Source organism: Tachysurus vachellii, chromosome 11, assembly GCF_030014155.1.
Source record: "Tachysurus vachellii isolate PV-2020 chromosome 11, HZAU_Pvac_v1, whole genome shotgun sequence".
Taxonomy (NCBI): domain Eukaryota; kingdom Metazoa; phylum Chordata; class Actinopteri; order Siluriformes; family Bagridae; genus Tachysurus; species Tachysurus vachellii.
Genome location: NC_083470.1, coordinates 22,629,804 through 22,654,984, shown reverse-complemented (window position 1 = coordinate 22,654,984; position 25,181 = coordinate 22,629,804). Strand labels below are relative to the sequence as shown.

At 37.3% G+C, this 25,181-nt stretch overlaps 2 protein-coding genes across 5 annotated transcripts in view; both read left to right on the top strand.

Moving 5' to 3' along the window:
• Positions 1 to 23,053, top strand: part of adrb3a (adrenoceptor beta 3a) — a 30,813-nt gene extending 7,760 nt beyond the window's left edge. The window contains exons 2-4 of one of the 4 annotated variants that reach the window (XR_009649158.1): positions 7,148 to 7,202; positions 17,043 to 17,143; positions 23,016 to 23,053. Coding sequence is in view for 2 of the 4 variants with exons in the window: in XM_060880677.1 (XP_060736660.1) it covers positions 7,148 to 7,202 (55 nt within the window). In the remaining 2 variants the exon portion in view is untranslated. Of the gene's footprint in view, positions 1 to 7,147; positions 7,203 to 11,953; positions 12,057 to 13,528; positions 15,463 to 17,042; positions 17,144 to 23,015 lie in introns of those variants that run through there. The other 3 variants (XR_009649157.1, XM_060880677.1, XM_060880678.1) reach the window with 3 other exon arrangements.
• npm2a (nucleophosmin/nucleoplasmin, 2a) lies at positions 22,352 to 24,959 on the top strand. Its single transcript, XM_060880679.1, has 6 exons — positions 22,352 to 22,419; positions 22,766 to 22,900; positions 23,016 to 23,098; positions 23,991 to 24,101; positions 24,193 to 24,286; positions 24,366 to 24,959. Exons 2-6 carry the CDS (start codon positions 22,801 to 22,803, stop codon positions 24,470 to 24,472), a joined length of 495 nt encoding a protein of 164 aa, XP_060736662.1. The 5' UTR covers positions 22,352 to 22,419; positions 22,766 to 22,800; the 3' UTR covers positions 24,473 to 24,959.
• Positions 24,960 to 25,181: the final 222 nt, after the last annotated feature.

Here is a 25,181-nt window from a genome sequence, read left to right as displayed (position 1 = left end):
GTGATGTGATGCAGCCTTACATGAGCCTCAGTTTCTTCCCTGATATGGTTTATTACAGTATCTAAATGTTGTGTACATTGTTTTTATCCGTTTATTTAATTTTTATCCATTTGTAGCTACACAGTGAAACATCCATGTTTCCGTTACCGCATTATAACGGCATTATCAGTCGTACCTTATCGGCTTCTCTTAAGTTAATGAGACAAAACGGTGCAATTTTTCCTGCTACTTAGAATCCTGGACGCTCTCTTTATCTTTACTCTCTCTTGTCTCGGAAACCTTGACAAATTTACGAAAATAAATAAACCTTACAGCTTCACTTCTGAATTTTGATCAGCTCTGTGACTAGAGATTCCTTCCACAATCCTGCGAAGAAACCTTTAGCGTATCGACACCGACAGCCGAGATTAAAGAGTTACAATAGAAATTCTAAGCTACCTTTATAGAAAAGCGGATCAACCATTCGGCTTTGAGCTTTCAATAGCGTTGTCGTAAACGTGATAAACCTATTTTTTTTTTAATCCTAAACGAATCATCCATGTCCCGATATTAAGTTTTGTAACTTTCCATAGGAATTAGCAAACAAATTTGAGACTGTTGAATAAATATTTTAAGACTTGTTTTGTTTGTACAAGGGCCTCTTTAGCCATTAGACCGAACGCACATTTGCATTCAAAAAAAAAAAACCTCACCAGTCAACCTGCTAGAGTGCTTACGACTTGTGAGTTGTAAAAAAAAAGAAAAATAAATAAAAAAAAATGTAGTGATTGATCCAATCAACAGTATGCAGCTGTGCGTGGAAGGAAGTCCAGAGAGACTTCAGTTTGGACGATAAACACACATGCTGACTTCAGGTTTGGACTCTCATCACAGTAGTGGGATTGGAAGAGAAAGGACACATTATAAAATCATTAGCACCCATTAAAAGCAAGAATATAGAAGGACGTCTTTTGGAAATTAGGCAAGTGTCTGCAAGAGCAGTTATTCGGGGTAATAAGAGGAGGCAGGGGAGGTCTGGAGGCTGAACGAGGTGTGCCTTGGCGTGGAATGGATGGAGATTTTGGGTAGCTTTGAAAGCGACTCTATGCGCCACTGGTAAGTGCTCAATTGGCTGGTTGTGGGACTGACGCCTCACTCGTGCCAAGCGACTGAGAGTGAGCAAACGTTAAAGCATAAGCAAAGCAAAGGAAATGATTCAATTTGAAAGAGCACGCAGGTCACAGCTTTCCTAGCCTGCATTGCAGAATGTTTAGTAACATGATGAAGGAAAATGCTTACAGAACTCAGGCTGGATGTGTGGGTGAATAGGCTTTATGCTCTGGTTGAGTGAGTATGTGTTTTGCTAGATAGAGCTCTGCACCTTCCAGTGAAAGCACAGAGTCTGATCTTCAACCGCAGGTTTATTTTCTTAGACAGAGATCTAGGTATGAGTCCAGTACCCACATCAACATGCAGGGAAGCTTGCCGTTGTCGGTCACGTAGACACGGATGAGAGTGCAGAATTGGCTGGCTTTAAGTGTTTACCGAAGGAGACGTTTTAACACATAGGGGCATTCCAACAAATTTCCAATTTTAACGTTTTCTTTGTTCATTTCAGTTTCATTTTAAAACCCTTGTGGTGGAAAGTCTGTGTACATCTCATTTATTCACATTTCACCATAAACACCATACAAAAGAGAAATAAAAAGCTTGTCATTACAATGAAGTGTGAATACAATTACTAGCGCTTGTAGTTACGGCTCGATAACCACGCGTTGCTACGTGCTTATTAAAAAATATCAAGTAATGACTGTAAATGGGGAAGACAGGATTTTCCAGGTGCTGAAATTGAAGAATATACGAATCACCCAAAATTTACATTTTTATTACCTATATATAAGTTTTCAGTATATTCTATACCAGACAGTTGTTCATGCTGAAAGTGACATTTTTAAATTGTATTATTAAATATTTAAAAGAAAGAAAGAAAGAAAGAAAGAAAGACATTTTCTAAAACCTTTTCCACATTAGAATTTTAAAAATAAACTCAACAGGTACCACAGTCCCAGATCGTTTCCAGTTGGAAACATACCAGAATAAAATCTAGTGCTTTAGCAACCTGTGCTACTGTAACCCATTGAAGGTGCATACTGTACGCATTTCTTTACTGGAACTTCCTAAGACGTTAAAAGATGACAGAGGAAGTTGGGTGGGAAATATTTTTGTATGGGCTATAGTTGGCACAAAGCAAACAACCGAAATAGCCATCATAAATCCTTTCTTAAAGGTTCATGGAGTACATCCACCTGCTGGCCTTTACCGTGTTAAGTACATAATACATTTTGCAGACTTTCGCCCAAAGGCACGATTAGACAATTAGACACACTACCGCAACCGCCACACACAAACCAGACTGTTCTATGGAAGGCTGATTCAGCTGAGATCCTGACGTCAACGCTGGAACACCATGCCAAATTCACACTGTAGCGAAGAGGGAAAAAAACATAAAGCACTTAATCTAGATTTGGACAAAGACATAAGACATATAGCAACGCTCAGATCACAGACCCAAAGAGACTGCCAGCAAAATAATAAAACTCAGTTTACTTTCTTATGATTCAAATTAAAACAAAGCCAAGAAACAAACGTGCCAAAGTACTCTTTGTCTCGGGTTTCGAACTTCTCTCGCCGAAGCAGGTCCAGTGCGGATCCTGGAGTTCATGCACGTAGCAAACATAAAGCTGTTTACAGATTTAAAGGAGATGCAACTGATCTGAAAGCTGAAGCCTGAGAAATGTCTTTCTACATGCTGTAATTACAGTATTATTACGCAGCAGGACAAGCAGTGGCGCTCAGGACATTCTCACTTAATCCGCATGTTTGGCTATGCCGTTTTTTTTTGGCTCCACTGAACTCAATATTGTACCACTTCACAAAACCTGATCAGTAAATCCCTCGTATATAATCTCCCTGGCCTGTGTATTATCAACACAAGCACTTTGTACTTTGCTGCAAAACATTCCTCCAGTCACAAATGACAGCAATAGCAAGCTGTTTACATGGTTCCTGTTCCTCTTGCCCGGTGCTGTCGGCTCAAATGAATGCTATTTGAAATGTTCAGTATTTCTAAACGTAAAAAAAAAAATAGGATTGGACTAAAATAAATAAATAATATAATTAAAAAAAAATCAGGAAGAAAACATGTTCGGAAATCAGATCGAGCTGATTTGGGGTTAATCTAATTTGCTGCATATACAAACATGCTAATTTGGTTGGTAATTCTGTTTAAGAATTCTGATCCAAATAGATTTCAGACGAGCGAATGGGAAAAAGTCAGTGAAGGAATGGAAAGAGTTACAAAAGGCTTTCCCGAGCCAGACAGATTTCCAAATGGAAGTAATTCTGCCTTGTTGATGCTCCACCTACAAAGCATGCATAAGTACAAGGGCATGTGATACAATCCTCACTCTCTCACTTATTTTCTACCGCTTATCCGAACTACCTCGGGTCACAGGGAGCCTGTGCCTATCTCAGGCGTCATCGGGCATCAAGGCAGGATACACCCTGGATGGAGTGCCAACCCATCGCAGGGCACACACACACACTTTCATTCGCTCACGCAATCACACACTATGGACAATTTTTCCAGAGATGCCAATCAACCTACCATGCATGTCTTTGGACCGGGGGAGGAAACCGGAGTACCCGGAGGAAACCCCCGACACACGGGGAGAACATGCAAACTCCACACACACAAGGCGGAGGCGGGAATCGAACCCCCAACCCTGGAGGTGTGAGGCGAACGTGCTAACCACTAAGCCACCGTGCCCCCCCCCCCCCTACAATCCTTAATCTGTGAATTCATTTTTTAATTTTTATTTATTTTATTTTATTTATTTATTTTATTTTTCAGTTTTGTACAAACAGATTAAAACAACATGAGGAGAGAACTCAAAAAAAAGGAAGTGAAAAATGACTAAGGGTCAGGATGTTCAGGATCCGTAAAACTTTGCGATTCCAGACTGAGGAATCACAAGACAGACAGCAAGTAAGTCAGAATATCTGCTTAATGTGCTGTGATAAGCAATGTAAGATGCAGTAGGGGTCAGAAGTCAGCTGAGCGGTTTCGGTTGGCAGCCGAGTATAAAAGAAGCCATCCGTACCCTCGGGCTGTACTGGTTCAAACAGACCAGAAGAAATATTTTCCAAATTCTGCCGGCATTTTGTTGACAGCCGTTTGTGCCAATGCTACTTCTGTCTTATGTCTCGAAAGACAGACTAGTACAAAAGCTCCTTCAGAACGATCTGTTTGGCCACAAAATCATATTAGTTGCATTCTTCCCAAAAACGGATGATTTCATTTAGAAATCACATAGAGTCCACTTTACTTTGACATTTGCCGTAGCTATAACTGGCCCTATTCAATCCTTTCATGAATTTACAGACATGGAATATGTAACATGTCACTTAGTTGCTGACAAAGCTTGGTCAAACACGCCAATGTTGTGGTTGGACGGGGCGGAGCAACTGATCTCAGCGGTCCGGATTCCAAAGCAAATTCGCAGCAGCTATTTCGAGACTGTGGCGCGCAAACTAGTGACAGCAAAGAAATCTACAGATGTGTTTACGCTGAAATTGGACCTAAAGAACACTGCATTAATATCTTGGCTTCTGGTTAAGGTTCCATAATGGTGGCTGGTGAGAAGACAGTCTTGGAGGGTTAACATTAAACAGACTGCGTAAAACAGTCAAAGCTCAAAGCTACCTAACAGGAATCCACGTATTAGCAGAAAGTACTTGTACATGTGTAATGACAATAAAGTTGAATCTAATCTAATCTAATCTTATCTAAAATGACTGAGCAGAATTGTTTCTTGGGAGAAAATCACGAATATATTATACATCAGAGATTAGCCCAAAATCTGGACACTTATTTAAGGAACCGTTAAGTGAAGTTCCTGGGATTAATAATATCGGAAATTATTTCGGATTAATCTCAAAACATTTGGGATTCGTGGCTTGGGATTAATCAGTCACACAGTAAAACATTTGGAATTTATTCACTGAGAAAAATATTTGAGCTTTAATCATTGCAATACATTTTTTTAAATCAATCATTAAGTAAAATAAATTGAGACAAATCTTTTAGTGAAACATTTGGGGTTTATTCACATAGTAAAACATGCTGGGATTGATCTCAAAAGTGTTTCAGATTAATTACAGTGTAAAGCATTTGAGATTAATAAACCATTTAGAACAATAAAGTTACATTTATCACATGGTAATACTGTTGGGATTATTCACATTGTAAAATACTAGAGATTTATATCACGTTATAAAACATGTTAGGATTCATTTTAAAGTATTTGGATTATTCACATTGTAAAGCATTTGGGATTAATGAATCATTAAGTCAAATAAATTGAAACGAATCATATAGTAAACCATCTAAGATCGCTTACATAGTAAAACATGCTGGGATTAATCTTAAATAATTGCGATTAATTAACCATGTGCAAAAACCTTTGGTTAACCACATAGTAAAACATACTGTAATATTTGAGATGAATCACATTATACGGCACTTTTGGGATCGATCTTAAAGCATTTTGTATGATTTGCACTCGGGATTAATTTATCATAAAGTAAAAAATGAAAGGAATCATATCTGGGATTGATCAAACAATAAAACATTCAGCATTTTAGGGCTCTGGATTTTTTATTGCTCACTTTTAAGATAAAGTTTAGTATTTTAAGAATAGAGCTACTTGTAGTTTCTACACGCTTAAAAACAAACGTTCCTTAAGGGTTCTTTATTTAACCGCCATAGCTTCTTCAACGGTTCTACCTGAAAAGCTAAAAACTCTGATGTCATTTTGACACAGAACCAATAACGATAAGAAAGACAGACCGCTAAACCCTTTTTTTTTTGTCCTTGATTGAGCCTCATTTCTAAGATTGTATCCCCTAAAGGGCAATAGCGAAATATCTTTTTAATTATGTTCATATTAATAAAAGTGAAGCAGATAGTGAAGTCTCATCGTTTATCTCTCTGTGTCTAATACCTCTCTAACCTGTCAAAAAAAATCAGAAAGTCCCACAGAACCTTCGCTCTGTTGCTTTCCACCACTCCCTGTGGTTCCTCCCACAATCCTCGGCCCAGCAGAAATATTGGCGCACCAAGTCAAGTCTGAGGACTACGTACAGAGGAAAATGTATATAAATGGAGATGTGTTTAATCTAGGTTCTGAGTGTCCGACTTTTTTCTCATGACCAATTTGGAGAAGGAATAAGAACAGCAGGAGCAAGTTCATATACTGCAGAATGTTATGCAATTCCCAGTTGCATCTGTGTCCCATTCACTTTCTATGCTCGGGGCGAAGCCTGGCATGATGCGTCAGATTTCCTTTCAATGTGTGGGCAATTTTCTCATGAGAAAGAAGTTCCTTCAGCGTAACAAATCTAAACGCAGTCCGAGTCTGTATCTTTTTTGTCAATCCAACATTCGGTTTCATTCAGTGGTAGAGAGATTGATGAAGACTGTACGTCCTCCATCACTGACTTGAGTATAAATAATGTCTTATAGGAAAACAACAGGCCCTCCAGTGTACATGTAGAACCTATTTAATGTAACATAAATCACCCATGTCCATTGTTGGCCCACATCAACACACCGGCAACTTCGTTTCGCTCTCAGCTGTACTACAGTAAGTGACAGGTATTGTACTGGGAATATATTGTGGTCAACTCAGTAAATCACTCAAATTTCTTACTAGGGAAACCCGAATGCGGAAGTGACCTCACCAAAATATTTCCACTCTTGTTTCTTTTTTCTTTTGAATAGTTTCGGTCCACGTTTTAATTTTGCTGTAAAAACAGAACAGCAGGTCCATTGAGACTTCACCCGTGTTGGAGTTAATATATAGCCCCCAAAATGCAAACAGAAAGGGCGTGTGCTGTTGACTGAGTCAAAGGGTAAAAGGTTTCGTGACATATACTGTAGAGAGAGGCACAAATTAAGCATTGGCTTGTGGTGTGAGGGTTGAGTGTTCTCATCACATTTCACCTAGTGATAGTGTTAGCTAGGTTTATGTGCCAGCAATTAAATCCCATGATGCCTTAACCCTTGATTACATAATTATTATTGCGTCTATGAATCTCTGTGCAGGTCCTCGGATATTGACGCTACATGTCCGTGTCCTTGTTGGAGTGCTGTAATATAAGTAAGTAAGACATCAACAACAGCAGAAAAGTGAGAGCTTTTAGTCCTCAGAATGAACAAAACTGCTCATATACAAACTTATGCAGAACTAAATATAATTCACTGCAGATCTATCGCTTTAATCAAAATCTATTACAGCCCATAGCACCAAGCAACAGCTAGCAAGGAAATGAGTTCAATATTACTAATTAGCTACAGATGGTTCGGATGTACGCAGGGTCACTGTTTATACCTGGTCTTTTCACGCAAGTTGTACTTTGGAGTGGAGTCAGGTAGATTTTATTGATACGCAGTTATGGTTAGATGTAGCACACTTGTTTCTACTGTACTGTATGTCTTTGCTCATTGACATTGTTTTATACTAAAAGGATGGAAATCAGGAAATTTGAATTCCTTAGAGACTTTCAAGATTCGGCCCACGTCGACCAAATCCATTATGTTGTATTTGGAGACCTTTCACCTGTCAGATATACACGCGTATGAATCTGATTAAAATGCGTCTCACGCTTCGTGCTACAGGTTAAGCGTTGCGAATTAAATCTGTTTTAAATGCGCCCGTCCGTGCAAAACACTCAAGCCACAGTAAGAGTCCTGGCTTAAACAGGGTCAAAGTGTCTGACGGGTGACTAAATGGAAATGATGTTGATTCTTAAACATCTCAGTGTGTCTGAGCTGAAAATAGCAGTCTGTCTATAATGCACAGCTAAGTGAATTTTACAAGGCACTGTAAGCTTAAATTCTTTCCCCGAATCCATAAACATAAGAAAACTTAATAAGAAAACAGAAATGTAAACATAAGAAATAAAAGAAGAAATAAAGTATTTAACTGTGAGAAGGGAATGAAACACGAACTATTATACTTGACTTCTTTCTTTTGCTGCTTTCAAGAACAAGTCACTGAGTTAAATGCTGTTAATAATATTTATTCTGCTTATCCTTAAATTACTGTCATTAATCTGCAGGTTCACATGGGTGTATAATCATTTTTATTAGGCATTTTATTTTAGAACTAAATAGCAGAGTTCAATTTATTTAGTATCTTTAATTAGCAGTTCTTTGCATTCACCTGGATTTCTTTTAGCTAGATGTCATCAGCATGTACTTTAAGAAATGTGTTATCATTATAACTATTTCTGTTATATTAGATTACTTTCTTATCATGGGATAGCATGTAGTATCGGTTAAAGTGTTGTCCTGCAGATGAGAAGGTTGTGAGTTCGAACCCCAGGACCATCAAGCTGCCACTGGTTGGCCGTGGAGACAGGCCCTTAACAATCACTTAATTGCTCTGGATAAGGGTATCTGCCAAATGCCATAAATGTTGCATCAGTGCCTCACAGCTCCAGGGTTCCTGGTTTGATCCTGATCTTTGGTTACAGCCTGTGTGAGGTTTTGCATGTTGTTCTGATATCTGTGTGGGTTTCCTCCAGGATCTAAGGGGTTCTACGTCCAGTAGGTGGATTAGCTGCTTGACGTTGTGAATGTTTGTGCATGAAGCTTTGATGATGGACTTGCATCCCATCCAGTGTGTGTTCCTTTCTAGCACACGGTGTTGCTGAGATTGTCTCCAGATCCAGGACACTGACCTGTATAAAGCACTTAATCTTGATGAATGAAGGAATGATTACAGTTCCTGTAGCGTGACCTGTTCTACAGCTGCTTCTACCCTCTTGAGTCCTGGAGTAGTGCCTCTAGAAATCAACCACGATCCTGACCAGGATGAAGTAGTGCGGTTACTGAAAGATGGATGAATGATGAATAGCGTTCCATTTTACCGATCAACCGTCACACCGTTATTGTCAAATAATTTTTATGGATCCTTTACATCATTTCCTCATAACAGGGCCATTGAGTTTAATGGTGTCAGGTGTCTCTCTGGCTTTTCAAAGAATAGTCTTGAAAAAAAAAAAAAAGTCAGCAGCAGAATTGCAAAAAAGTGGGAAAAAACACAGGGAAAGGTTTGAGATGAGTTAGCAGAATGGTAATATGAAGAAACATTAGACACGAGCCAGGTGGCCATTATGGGCCGGCAGCAAAGAGAGACTTGATTCAAATATTTTCAGACCATCAATCATCAAAATCAGCAGACGTCTGGGTCTGACACCTCACTGGCGCATTTTACCAAATACAGCAGCGGTCCATGGAACAGCATCAAATCATTCAATTTACTTACAACGAGAACAATTATTCTCAATGATTAATTGGTCTATATTTTTAAGCGAGGACACAAACTCAGAGGTAATCTGATTAATCGAGCTGACAAACGGCTGCACCGGGCGAGTAGCAAGAACTGGCATTGACTTGAGCTTACCGTGACTAGACAAAGTCTAGACAATATATTGTTTTATATTATATATGACCCACTACCATTTACTGAAAGGATATATAAGTAACCAAGGCCACTAGATTAGCCTTGGCTATATACCGAGACTTAATTAAAGGGCTTAAGGTCGCTATCAAGAGCTTAGCGGAAAAAAATCGCTGGATATACACCAGTCTGTTGAAAACTGGAACGAGACCAGGCAACATGTTTTGTTTTTTTTCCCCAATTTTCAGCCATCCAGCGGTTTTGGTGAGCCTGTTTTTGCTGTAGCCTCAGATTCATGTTCATGGCTGATTTTACTGTAACCTTATGTGGTGGTCTACGGTTGTAGCTCATCATTTTTTTTTAACCAATCCTCAACAGTAAACATTTTATAATGCTTAGATCTGACTAACCAAACAGTAAGGCAGGATTTGGTGGTGGTGAAATGTAAAATGATTAAACCTTGTGCTAGATCCAAGCTCCCCTAAGCATTTTGTGCACTTCTGAAACAAGATCCTGTACACCATGCAAGTTATGCAAGCTTAATAAACATTGCTAGCTCTGGGATTATTTACATATGGCACATGCATCAAATTTAAGTACGTACTGTAATGTTACCTTCACTATTTTTTCTATTTATTCATTTACTTCCAACAACACAGCATTTTCCTGACCAGTTGAGGGTTAAGCTTCTTGTATTTAGAATCCAACCGCAGCCATCTGAAGTTTTGACCCAAGATTTAAACAAGTGTGCAGAAACGTAACCACTCTAACGTCGCTGTCAGTCAAACGATCGTTGCTTCTCGCCTACCAGGTGCAAAAACAAGGCTTTAAAATGACATCACTCACGATGGGATCTGCACTCTCTTCTATGCCTGGGAGGATTGAACTAAAGGGCCTGGTCCTCTCTGAACATTTCTTAGTTTGTCCCCCACCTTTTCCCTCTGGTAGGACATAAACTCTGGGTATTGTTTATCTGTTCCTGTGGAGACATGTACAGTACAGTAGCTGCGATAGGATCGGAATCTATGGCATTCCGAGTGATGAAGGGAGCGGGGATGAGATCAGAAGTGGAGGAAGGGGAACGGCATGAAGAAGAAAAATATGAGCGATGGCATATGTTAAGCGAGAAAAAAACGAGACGGGGAAGTGATGTTCTAGTGAGACCCTGGTGCGGATGACTGTAGAATTTTTATTTATTGTTTTAAAAAAGCACAGTCAGTTTTCAGATAGGATCATTGAAGGCTAGAGTACGAGAGGATACGTGCAAGATTTAAGCTTTAAACTTAAACTTAGTTTGAGTCGAAAAGCTGTGGTCATGTGCTGCATTTCTCTGCATTTTCTGTTATTTCCAAGTCGTCCCGGGTTGCCAAGTTCTACAGGCCAGCCAAGCAGATGAGAAAACTGGCTTTAAATATATGGATGTTTAAGCAATGAGACCACAGATTTGAGGAGATATTTTGACAAAGAAAACAGAGAGAGAGAGAGAGACAGAGAGAGAGGGAGACTCTGGCTTTAGCAATAATACAGCATTTTTAGGTCGTTTCTACAGGGGAATAAAAGTCAGTTATGCAGACTATAAAAAAACTCAAGCGTTTAATAGTGTTGCAGCACCATAAACGTCTGAGAGCAGTCAGTTAATAAGTGGTTGAATACAAAGCTTCAGCTCTTTAACACAACACTTATCTGACAAGTTGTTTTTAATTGATTATCATGCTGTTGGTAGCACCAGAGTCATCAGTACTGGAACTCCAGTGTGTTTAATGGTTTAACTTTAATGGAATTATAATCATTATTTTTATTAGGCTAAAGTTCAGTGGAGTGTGACAGAATTTTTAAAAAATGCTTTTGGATTTCTTGCGTGTTTGACATCAAAGTAATAAATTGTTCTTTAATACCAAAGCAAGTTGCCAAGAATGACTTATTAAAGAATAAGATTTTAGTTTTTAATGTGTTTAAAGTTACAGTCTACAAAAAGTTAGTTCCTGTTATAACAGCAGGTATAAACAGTCATGCTCACCTGCCCCTCTCCCTCTCTTTTGTGTCTCTCTTTTCTCTCTACCCCTCTCCCTCACACTTTTCCCTCTCTTTCGTCTCCCTTAACCCTCTCTCTTCGCGATCTCTTTTTTCCTCTTCTCTCTCTTTTTTCCTCTTCTCCTCCCTCACCCCCCTCTCTCCTCTCATCTCTCGTGTTTGTCTCTCCCTCACTCTTTTCCCTCTCTTTCATCTCTCTATTCGCTCCCTCTCTTTTCCCCCCTTCTCTCTCTTACCTCCCTTTGTGTCTCTTTTCTCTCTTCCTCTCTCCCTGGCTCTTTTCTCCCTCTTTCTTCTACCTCATCCTTCTCTCTTACCCCACCTTTTTCTCTCCCTGGCTCTTTCTCTCTCTCTCTCTCTCTCTCTGTTTTCCCTCTCTACTGCAAAAACACAAAATGTCCTCTGTCTTGAAGACTTTCCAATGGCAGAAACCTTACTGGTGACACTGGTTTCTCAATTACTGCTGAGCATCAATAAAGTCAACAAGCACATAAAACTGACTTTCTGCACTGAGAAGTGAGTACTGTAGTAATACAAATAAATGATAATAATAATAATAATAAAAAAAAAATAATAATAATAATAGTTTCTGCAATTGTGTATCAGTTTAAACTTCAGAAACGTTATCTAGTGCAGAAACAACACTCTGTCTTAAAGGTCGACGGTTAACCCTCCTTTTTTCCTTACCTGAATTCCTATTCAAATTAGGAGTGCCGAGTCAACTTGACCTTGTCTGTTTTGACTGCTTATAAAAAATGAACTACAGTATATATGATAGCCATTTTTTCCCACCTTTTTAGTCTAACTTGTTTCCAACATATTAACATATTTAAAAAAAAACAAATTTAATATTTGGTATAATAAACCTTATTTATATACAAAAATGCCTCATTTTTTAGTAATAAAAAAAAACTGAAATTTTGAATTATTTTCACTATAGAGGCACAAAAGTTGATGCACAATTACAGGTATATTTCAAAGCCAGGAGATTGTTTTGAAACCATTTAGACCATTTTTAATGTCAGCAAATAATAAAACCTGTTTTTTCCAGGCCAAATTGACTTGAATGCCTATAAATCAAAAATTATACAATTATCAAAATTCTGTGTGATCAGCTTACATTTGGTACATTTTTTTGTGTGTATGTGTGTGTGTGTATGTGTGTGTGTGTGTGTGTGTGTGTGTGTGTGTAGCATCATTTCGGGAGATCATATTTTGCCCTCTGCCTAGGCGAAGGCATATCAAAAGTGTGAAATATTTACAAATATGTAGCTTTTTTTTCTGGAGGCCTAATGAAATGCAATGACCTATTGTGTGTGTGTGTATGTGTTTGTGTGTGTGTGGTGTGTGAATGTGTGTTTTGGGTGCGTGTGTTAGTGGACATTTTATATGTGCATTTTTGTGTCTGTATGTATGCTCATTGCGCTGAAAAGGGCAAAAGTGTGACCTATTGGCCCACTAAATGTGGCCAGGTCCAACTGACCCTGGAGGATCCAAAATGCAAAATATATAGTGGTCCGAACACATAGTTCAACGAAAATAGACAAAATTAATTTTACTTGCAAAGTTCATAATTTGGAACAATCCTGGTAAATTTCAGGCAAATATGTGGAAGAAAACCCAAGTTATGACACATTAAACTTTCATTAAACCTTCCAGCCGGGTCAGATATACCCGAGGAAAATACAAAGGTTAAATGGTTAAAAAAATGAATTCGGTCCTATGTCTTCATTTGGGATAAAAGGTACATGTTAGAAAGCAAAGGAGTTACAGATGGTTTAATGATGTGTACTGTTGCATGCTGGTCATGATTTGTTCATTAATTTTCATGATTTCACTCTAAAAAATAAAACCGCTTTTACGGAAACCAAGCCTGTTTTCAGTTCTGCTAAGATGAAGCTACAGATTAAAACTAATCATATATGATAGAAATGTATGAGTGTCTGGCAAAGCTTCTAACAACATCTCCTTCTATTTCTCTTCTCTGGTTACACCTTACAGGGGCTGGGAGAATGAGACGAGTGTCAGCTGAACTGAAAGACAAAGCGAGAGAAAGAAAGAAAGAAAGAAAGAAAGAAAGAAAGAAAGAAAGAAAGAAAGAAAGAAAGGGAGAGACGCAAAAAGAGAGAGACGAATCATTTCAGCTGAGATTGGATAAACTTTCTGGCCAGACTGCAAAGAGCCACAAAAGCAACCTTACAAATGACTGCGTTGAAATACACAAACAAGATAAACCAAATGGGAACGGCTGATCGGACGGTGGCACGCACGGAGACGGCGCGCGCAAAACAGCGGATGGACAGCGGGAAGCGCGTCCAGGCTGCTATTACTCTTGGCCTTTAGGGAAAATAACTGGATTAAACCAGTTAAGATGGGCCGGTGTGATGGACAACAATCTATAAGGGTTTGGTGGAAGCCAAGTTGGATCCGGAGTAGTCTCTAAGCACTCCGATATTCTCACAGGCCGACTTCGTTCCAGCAAGTTTATATCTTTCCCAAAACAAAGACTTGGAAAAAAAAAACACTCATGGCGCACAAACACCTACAGACTTTTTTTTTCGTTGTTTTTTTTTTCTTTTGGAAGCACAACGGATGTAATCTGTTAAAGAATACAGAAAGTAGTGGTTGAAAGCAAATTTTGTACTTCATGTTAAATTATTTCCTATTTATTTGTTATCCCCAATTTTACCTGTGAATGTGCTAAAGAGTTTATCAGAATGATACATGTAATGTTATACAGGTTCACGTCTGTTCACCGACATGTACAGCTAATAGTATGGTAGCTAATGTTTTCTGTTTTTTTTCTTCAGTTCGTCCTTAGTAAAAGTCTTTTATAAGCTGCAATCCCCATGTGCACAAAAACTCAACACTTTGGCTCACATCTCCAAAAAGAAAAAAAAATCTAAATGAATTCCTCTTTTCATTCACTTTCAGAGCTGCTAAAGTCTTTTTAATTTTATTTCTTTCATAGACAAAAGGCCGATTAATGTGTATCGGTCGTCTGATCCCTAAGGCATGACGCACAATATTATTCTGTATTATACTTTTTTTATAAATAGCTTTTCATACTCCCAACATAGAATTATTCTAACGTTGAAAGAAAAAAAAACAAGCTAGGAAGAACAGATTATGCTTTTTCTAATGTGAGGCGTTGGTGTTTCATTATCAGGTGCAATTGCTGAGGATTTCAATTTCCGTGAGGAAAGTAACCCGAAAAGGAAAATGAATATCAATAATAATAATAAATGTATTAAATGCAATGACGGACACACTATCTGTGGATCTCAGGATATTTGTTGTGGCCTCTGATACAGTTCTGTTTTTTTTTTTTTGGGTTTTTTTTTTTTTTTTTTTTTTCAGAGGAATCAGTCGGTAGCATCCATACTGCTTTTTGAGCTCTGTACATAATTCCTTGTTCACTGTGATTTTCTTGTAACAATAACGAGCAGATAAATAACAGGAAATATGTAAAAATAAATAAATAAATAAACAAATAAATATCCAGGGCTGTACAATTATGTTTGCCAAAAAAAAAAAAAACAACAAAAGAAAGAAATAAGAAAGAGTGAGAGAGACTTTTATTATTATTATTTCAATGTTGTAATTGTGGACTTTATCAATTTGTAATTGTGTTAGAAAGTGATATATTGAAACCAAATTTTGGAGTTATGAACAATTCTTCAGAGAGATTTAAACTATAAATTAAAGATTGAACTAAAGCAAAACACAAACATCGGAACCAGTGACAGAATATTTGAATGTGTTATCTGAAAACAGCTGCTTTGAAACCAAAAAAAAAAGCCTTATTTCAGTGTAAATGTACCACTATATACAACATCCAGTGTTGATTGTGAATGTGTGATTAATTATGCAGCCCTATAAACGTATATATTATAAATAAATAAGTTAAAACTCTTCAAAAGATTTAGATTCCATTTTGTTGTGTGTTGGTTGGTTGGTTCTTTGGTTGTGAAGGAAAAGAAAGAAGTAAAGAGAAAGGGAAGGAAGGAAGGAAGGAAGGAAGGAAGGAAGGAAGGAAGGAAGGACGCTAAAAGAAATTTAAGGGATATGGAAGAAAGGATCTAATGAAAGAAAGAAAGAAAGAAAGAAAGAAAGAAAGAAAGAAAGAAAGAAAGTCAAATGAAGAAAGGAAAATTAACTTAAGGAAAGCAAGAATTTCAGGAAAGGAAGGAAGGAAGAACTGAATAAGAAATCTGATTCCAATTTGTTTATGTACACTTTGCAAACAAGAATACAATCTATTTATTTACTAATAAACAAATATACTGTTTGCACTCCAAAATAATCTTCAGTACATGAGATGGTACAGAAAAAACTGATTGAATTGTTTTTTCATTGACACAGAGCAAGTGCTTGTGATTAAGGTTGGCCACTGCTTTGTGTCCAAACGTCTAAACACCGTGTGGTGGTGCACTGCTTTACCACACACTTCAACACAACTCAACACTCCTGCCATGGCAGTGCCAGGCATGGCCTGTTGTGTAACACACAGCTGGAACCTTTTAGCTAAAAAGGCTGCAGAGGACACGACATGTTTGGTCTGATTTTGCTCCTGAACCAACAGAGAAGAGCAGATCCAAAACAACAGTTGAACACAGGGCTTCTTTAAATCCAAAAACTTTGATCTCTTTAGAAATCCCACAAATATTGGACAACGTCAGGTCAAGGAACACAGAAGATAACTGACGTAAGCTGGGACCACGAGTTTATCAACAACTGCATTTTCGTCATCTTTCCTCAGTCGGGTAAAGCACAGAGCTTGCAGCATTTTAAAATCTGTTACATTTCAATAAACGATGTCTTCGAAAAAAGACATCACATCACGTTGCACTTGAGTACTGAGTAACAGTAGCCTACATGCAGATTCTCCAAAGCAAATACATGGTTAAACTGGAAAATACATCAGTGGGCAAAGCGTCTCTGAAAACACACAGTCCAGTTTACCAGAGATGATCAAATTATAACCAAATGTACAGTCAAGGCCGTTTTTCCTGGACAGAACCGGGCAGAGTTTTCCATTGCAGGTGTCTATTTGCAATGCAATTCGACCAGTGTTGAATTTGAAATTGGAAATAATATTGTCCATCTGGAGTTACATCTGAAAGAATTGGAAAGATAGAGTACTATTCAAAATGTTTTAAAAAAAACAGTAAAAATGCACAGTGGAATTCTTTTCTTTGTATATTCAAGATTAGAATATTGGGATCATAGCACAGGTGAGCCATGATACTGCACACCTGAAGCAAAGAGGGTTGAGGGCCTTGCTCAAGAGCCCAAAAGTGTCAACTTGGACATGCTGGTGTTTGAAACTTCCCAATCAACAACCTTAACAGCCTTAACAAACTGAGCCACCAACAGTACAGTAAGTGACAAACAGTGCTAGTAATTGTACGCTTCTAATTGTTAGAATTAATAAAAACAAAAAACAACACAAAAGAGAACTATACCAGTCTAATAACATATTTCTCAATTTGTCTTCAGAGTCGATGTGAACGTTGGTTTTTGTCCCGAAAATAAACTGCAGCACTCGGCTGGGTGTTGAAGTACAGATAAGCAGACGCACAAGATAACGGCGGGATAGCGTGAGTCATGTGTGCACCTTCTCAGAACTCAGTGAAGATGAAACAGAAATTCCTTTTAAGAGTCAAGATAAAAAAGTCACTCAAAGTGCTGGCTCGACTGTCTGGCCGTCTCGCAAAGAAAAAAAACACGGCAGTCAGATGGACTTGTTTAAGAATGCCACCTGGTAACTGAAAGTCACCGATCGACTACACCCAGGAGGCCATCTGGAGGTTAAGAATCTGTTACTTGTCATTCGCGTCCATGCATCATGCATACGCTTTTAGCAAAAGGGACTTTGAAGTGGAAGCAGCATTACAGCCAAACCATAAAGCTTAGCAGTTGAGGGTTAAAGGTCTTGCTCGAGGGCCACACAATGGAATTTATAAGACAGGAGTCCAGTTGTTTCCCACTGATATGACACATACCAATATATCTTTTTTAAGAAAACAAAAAAAAAGTAAAATATCTTTTTTTAAAAAAAAGGAAAATATTTTTCACTCATCACATGTTCAACAAGAAAGTTACATCATCAAATTTCCTAAATATTATTATTTCCTAGAACAAGAAAAAAGTTATCTGTTAAACTTTACATTTATGTTAACAAACACATAGTGGTCTGAAAGTAAATTACTCATTTAAAAAGTAAATTTGCGTAAATAATTTGAATTTATGTAATGTACTCTGGCATTGGACTAGCGAGGCATTTTTTTGGGAGGATATTTGCTAATTCTATATGCAGTGGTTTTACTTCCAACCGTGTTATTTATTTAGAAGAAACCTTAGCTGTGTCTTAAATGACATACTGTACATTATACACTTCTACTCTGTACTCTTCTGCCTAGTGTATGAATTTTAGAAGTGTAGTAATAAACACAATTGATTTGAATATTAAAACAGCACACTTGCTTCTGAAAATTGCGATATGGGACACTTGATAAAATATAAATTAAAAAAATCAAGTACATTTAAAAAAAATTAAGCGATCATTTCCTACTCTAGTTTGCACAGCTATTTACACTTTATCTTATTTCATTTCATCTCATTGTTCTCCTATTCTATTTCAATTAATTTCCTTGTATTGTATTACTTTTTTTTTAAATTTTTAAAAAAAGAGAAACAAGTTTAGAATTGATGATATTTTTTAGTCGTAAAAAGCATTTAACTGTACGCCAAAAATTTTAATTTGAAATTTATATTTATTCCAAAAGCTTGATTTTGATATTATCTGACAATGGTGAATACACATGAGCCTCTGAAAATTCATTTCAAAAGTAATAGGTGATAAAAAGAAGTAATCATAGATAAAATAAGCTAAATAACTCATAAAGAAGAACACTTCAAAAGTATCCCTGTTTGCTTGTAATATAAAAAATGTCTTCCTTATTCAACTTAGGAACACCTTTCCAAGCTTCTGGAAAAAAAAAATTGCTGTGGGAAAAGTGAAAGTCTTCAACCTCCTGCTTGTAAATGTTTAATCACCCCCAAACCCAAAAGAGCAAAAAAATCTGAAGACCTCTAAAATTTTAAAGCGCCATTAAAAAAAAAAGGAGTGAATGTTTTGGTTAACTGTCACAGTTAAAGTAATAAACTGGCAATTTATGCAGATTTAATTTAATCACACTGCAGAGTATATAGAAGTTTCCCTCAGGTTTAATTTGGCACATTCACATCATCGAAAAGTCAACAATCTCTACTGAGGATCAATTATGCCCTATTCCAGGGCTTCTCAGTTCACTGTTCTCAGCACATTCTTGTGATTCCTTTGCTCGAGCACCAGCAGCAAGGCTTGAAATCCAGACTTCCCTGAGAAAAGTGCTCGACCCTCCTCTCCACCGACCTCCATCTTTAGACACCGGGTTCCAGGTTCCTGTTTAACTCAAGGCCTCTTCAATCGCTCAGGGCTTCAACTCTTCTTAGAGGAGCTCAGCACCTGATTCTATTCATGTGAGATTATTAAAAAAAAAACACCTTTTAGCATAACACCAGCCAGAAGAAAAGGATATTATTGCAGCACCAATAGTCTGCTTTGACGTTTTACTTGGTCATATAGCTCAATAAACTGCTTCAGATTGGTGGATATGGCACTAAACACAGGAACAATGGATATACAGGGTGGGAATATACTCGGAAGTGATACAACAGTTCATCAGTTCAGAGCCGCCATCCCACGTCCCTGCATGTTTTTGCTTCATGGCTGAAAACTTGGATGTCCCATTTGGGCCACTTTACTGTTTTCAACACAAAGCACAAATGATTGGAAATGATTTCAAACTGGAGCGCTTACTCTTGAAACGTCAGAGAAAACAGTTCTATGCTGTTTTCCTAACATACTGCCTTTCCATACTGATATTCTCTAGGTAGTTTAATTACATAACATTGTACAAGCAATTGTGCCAATTCAAAGCTGCAGGTAATCACAGCTGTGATTTTCAGCACAACAGCATGATTGTGTTTATGCAACAAGAAATTAATATCACGTTTCAAACTCAACTGACATTTCAAAAATAATAAGGCCAAAAAGAATGTTTATTTTTCTCAGACAATGAAAATAGATCCCTGTTGTGTTAGTTGTGTTAGCCTTCCAACGCACATACTGACTGACAGCCGTTAGTAAGTGTAGTACCGCTTTTGTAGTACCGGTACAAATACAAACAAATGGAGTGATAAAAACACGTCCCATATGACTTGTGCACTTAAACAATCAAAGATGCTCAACACTCACAGCTTTATTTACATAGCAGAAGAAAGGTGGAGCTATTAGGCACTGATGCTGGATATGAAAAAAATTTCATGACACTGTGATGGATTAGGCAAGACGTCTCACGACTGTCTTTAATATTAACCCATGTTAAGTGATTTATTTTTAAACATTTTTTTTTAAATTTCAATGTATTCTGCTAAAGCTATTGGGGCTACTTTAGATGTGTAAAACATCATTTGCTATCCAATGGGAAACATTTTATACTTCCAGTTATTGTTTCCTTTAAGATGCTATGAAACACTAGAGTACATAGTGTAAGTGTATAGTATATAGTAAGTCATTTGGGATGCAGCTACAGTGAAATGAAATGTATCATTCATTCATTCATTAATCTTCTACCGCTTATCCGAACTACCTCGGGTCACGGGGAGCCTGTGCCTGAAATGTATCATTCTTATACTATTATACTAAACAGCGGAAATCTTAGAATGCTGATCATCCAAACCAATTAGTGGACCAGAACTAACTGTTGTATGATATTACCATCATTTTTCTGCTTGCCACTCAAACTGTACTTAACATTTTGGTGAAAGAAAACGATTTAAAAATGAAATACAATGGCCTATGCCTCATATCACCTTTACACACTTTGGTGCGGGCAAATAAGACTTATTTGAAAAATGTCAGTTCTAACACATCCAAAAAGAAGCACAAAATTTGACTTTTTGTTATCAGTGCTGTTTTTGTCACTTCTAGAGTTGAACAGAGCTGCATGTAAGATAAACAATGCATTCCTGCATGCAAGACAAAGTGCTTCGTGTTCACCACAGTGCATCCGGCTGCATGCTCAGTGGTGTTCAACTGCTGCAAAAAAGTCACTTGGACAGGTAGCGTGAACATTCTCATTCAGTGTGAAACTTTCAAACGGCGACATGGACATAAAATTGTAGTTATGAAAAGCAGTGTTTCTTTAGTGTGTACATCATGTGTTTATCGACTGATTTCAAGGACTATAATTAGATTCTGTGTGAAATCAATTACAGCTTCTTCTTTTTTTTTTTTAGATTATTAAAGTCAAACATTGCTAAATAAAGGGGACAAATTGATGCAAGTCAAAATCCCAGCAGACTCGTCACTGTTTTTACTGGCAGAAGGGATTACAGCAATTACAGCTCAGACAGTAAAACGCATCCAGCCTTGTAAGCCTTATAAGAGTATAAAAGGCTTTGTTGAATAAGAATGAGAACAAGAACATGCTGTTTCGATTAAAGTGTTGGATTTGAAGTGAAAAGGTCCAAATTCATTAACATTAATACACTAAGATATGGCAGTTTTTAAAGGAACTACTGAAGCAAATGTTGGGAGATTTCTTTTGTCTTCAATCAACCCTATTTTTCTCTTCCATTCATTTGCTGTGCGCTTTAAGCAATCAGTTAAATATTCTGCTAGACTTCTGTGGTTTGAATCTCTTTAAGTGGAACCATCTGTAGGAGCCACTATGGCAACTTTTTTATCAAGGGCCCCATAATTTCCAATAATAAAAGGCTGATATTTAACAGCATGGTGGTGGTGGATCACTACATTATGACCTCCAGGTGGTTGCATGTCTGTTCTGTTTTTAAAAACAAAACAAAAAAAAAACCCACCATGATGGTAAAATACTATATAACCATAGGGAAAGTGTCCTTCACAACAACTTACTGCTGTCCCACAGCCTCAGGGTCCTGACTTCAATTTTGAGCTCGGGTAACTGTCCGTTTTTGAGTTTTGCACGTTCTCCTCGTATATTTTTCCTTCAGGTTCTCCAGGTTTCCTCACACTGTCTAAAAACACGTAGAGTGTCTACACTACATTACACCCAGATGAGAAATCACATGTGATATGGTAAAACACATTAATACAACCTATCAACACACATATAACACACTATTTTTCACTGCCCCAGTACAACTATAACTAAAATTTAACATTCAAAATTGAATCATTGGAATTTCCCCAAAATACGTTTTCTTGTCCTTTTTCCCCAATGGTATTAAAGTACAAGTTAAATCTGTTAAATCAAATCAAATTATTAATCTATAATCATGTTTGTGATGTCACCTTGATATTAGTATGGATGAAAGTTAACAACATTTTGTTTATCTGTTCTTCAAAAAAACAAAATCATTTAGTAAATTTAAACCTTTTTTTGCCCGAGATTAGTTTTTCAATGGATTCATGCTTTTATTTATTGATTTATATGAAGTCCAAAGAGTAAAAAAAAAAATGGCACCCCAAAGGACACCCAAAGTTGTTTACTCTGAGGTAAACAAGTAACCCACACAAACCATCTCACCTAGGCATATTTCGCCTTTATATTCAGGTTAAGAAACACTTTTGTTACTTCGAAATGGAGACGCAACAGAACACCCAAAACGACCAGGTTTTGTTTTAATTCATTTATCATCTCTATATTTAGCCAATTCCACACGGAAGACATATTGTTTTAAGGTCTCGCGCTGCCCTCTGGCGGCCATTTTAGTTAATTAAGCACTTTAGCGTCGTTCAGTAAATCACCTGAGATTCATTCCTTATCTGATTTCTCTTCGTCTTTCAGTAAGTTAAAATGTCATAAAACTCAACAAATATATAAAAATACAGTGATAAAAGTCATTACGAATTCATAAACAACGATACGGAAGAATACTATGTACTTATTTCAAATTAGAGCTTAATGTAAACAGTTCTGGTACCTGAACTAAACTAAATGTAGCATTTAGCTTAAGTTTGAAGTAATTTGCAGCATGTACTTGTAATAATTTGTAATGTCTACATGCAGTATAACGACTTTTTAAAACGTTTAAAGTCTGTTTATGTTACTCCTTAAAGGCTTAAAGGCAGCAACAAATCTTTAAACCCTTCATAACTACAACTATCACACATACAAATCTCCTTCCTTTAGCTTGTTTACCTAGAGAGGTCTAAAATTTCAAAGAAATGACCGCCTGCATTACTGAAGACATTTCCATAACTTCAATTGACTTGTCAGACATAACCAGCTCGTCGTCCATTTCTGATAAAGTCTGTGTACACTGGGGTAGGACCTGGCTGTTTTATTTATTATTATTATTTTTATTTATTAACTTATTTTTGTCTGAATAAGTATCACCAGCCATATGTTCAGTCTGCATTCACGTTTGCTTTGTATCCAGGATGTGAGCTCAGTTCCAGCCAAACCGCAGCTGTATTTGAGGCAGAAGATGATCTTTTGGAGAACCAGTTCTTCATCAAAACAGTAAGATCTTCTACCTCAATTGACTGATCTTCTACCTCAATTGAAAATCAGATTTCGATTGAAGACTATAAGATGTCTAGAATGTGTCTTGCAAAGCAATTTTTTATTGTATTTTCTCCTCCAGAGCATTAATTTGGAATATCTTAAAATAAAAGAAGATAAAAATGGATAAGTGGACCCAATCAATACTGTGTGAAAATCCAATCTCCTCTTTCCCTCCCCAATAAAAACTCACGTACTATTATTAGTTGTGCCAAATCTGAGATGGCCCGGTTCCAGCCCACCCGTACCACTTCCATTCGGCCCGCATATGGCCATGGAACAATGGCAATGAACTCATCCAAAACTGGCTCCCAGAACACAGCAACAACTCAACCTTGATGACATCTTTGCTCAAAACATGATATGAACCAGAGCATCACTTTTAGCCAAAAATTGCAATCCTTTGCTAGAAGTACATATGGGTCAATGCATCTGGCCTAGTTTCTAAATTAAAAACCTTAAAAGTAGATACGCACAAGTCTCTTCGTTGCATTAACTTCCATTTAAATCCCTAAACTCGACTGTCTGAAATTTGGGTAGTTGTTTTACTCATTGGTAAATTTGCCACTGCATGGTTTGTACATATTTGTATGCATATATGTACGTATGTATAATGTTTATTATTACAGGTAGATTCAACAGAATCACACAGACGCATAATAATCGCTTCTTAATTTGGGCTAACTTGCTGTCTCCGCTTGTTTGGTGGTTGTTATTTTTTCAGGTGCACTGGATTAAAATGTGCTTCTTATTTAAAGGCAAAGTGCAGCAAATGTAGCCTCCTCAAGTTTTAGACAGTTCAAGATTGGTGATTAGAATTTAATTCCACTTTCTCCTGCTGCTGGTACAGATATGCCTGAGTGCACAGGCAAGTGATGAGCTGCATGTTGTTGCTGTATCTGACGGAGTTGGCGAGTCCAAACCTGTTCCGATTGCGACCCTACGTCACTGTATGCCCATGGTGAGTCGATCACAATCTACTGTAAACTAATTTCTAGGTCAGTACATTTAAGCAGCATGCACTTGATCACACTTTTTATCTGGTGTTTCAGGTTAGCTTTCCTGCCTTGGAGCTCATGCCGCCTGTTACCTTCAATTTATGTTCAGGCACAGGGCCGGTGTTCATTTCTGCACAACACATTACACGTGAGCACTGTGTATTTAGTGTTTTTAGCTTGTGTATAGTTTGAATAAATAATTATTTGTTCCATTCCTGTCTCTTCAGTTAATCCTACTGAAAACACAGAAGAAGAAGAAGAAGAAGAAGAAGTAGAAGAAGAAGAAGTAGAAGAAGAAGAAGAAGAAGAGGAGGATAGAGGAGGAAGCTTCTAGGTTGACGATTTGACAGACTGAATTACCAATCAAATGTGTGGATAAATTTCACCATTTTTTGAGATCAAAATGTGCAGCTCGGATGCGTGGGTTCAGTACAGTATGTGTATTTAAATGAACGTGTATGATGTTTGTGATTCAGAATCAAAGAAATGTGTAAAGGAAAACATATCCAAAATCTTGCAGTATACAGTATTTAGGCAGCTAGTTGGGATGTTATTTGTCTGTCTGTCTTTTTTTGTTTTTTTTTAAAGAACTAATCAGATACAGACGATGAACCCACGGTCAAGTGCTTGTTTCCTGAAATGAATGAATGCTATGCAAATTAGAAAAGAGCAAAGATGATTGCTGCATTGAATTCACTGATGCATCTTAATATATGAATAGAAGTGGGTTTGATCATCTGTCTGACCCTGAATAATAATGGTTTGTATTGTTAATGTGATAAGTGTGGTGTTTTTTGTTTTTTTTTTTTGAATTAGAAGAAAATGCAATTAAATGTCCTTTTTTTTATCACTGATGTGTATCAGACGGTGTGTAAAATAATAAAATATTAAGAAGTGAAGTTACAATTTTAAAAAGGGTTGCACATTAAGTACAGTATTTTTATACTAAGGTATTTTCAACCATGTACGAAGACCTTGTGGGTAATGGGGTAAATCTGTATGTGAACCAACACTAGATTTCAATAAGCTTTAACACCGACTGT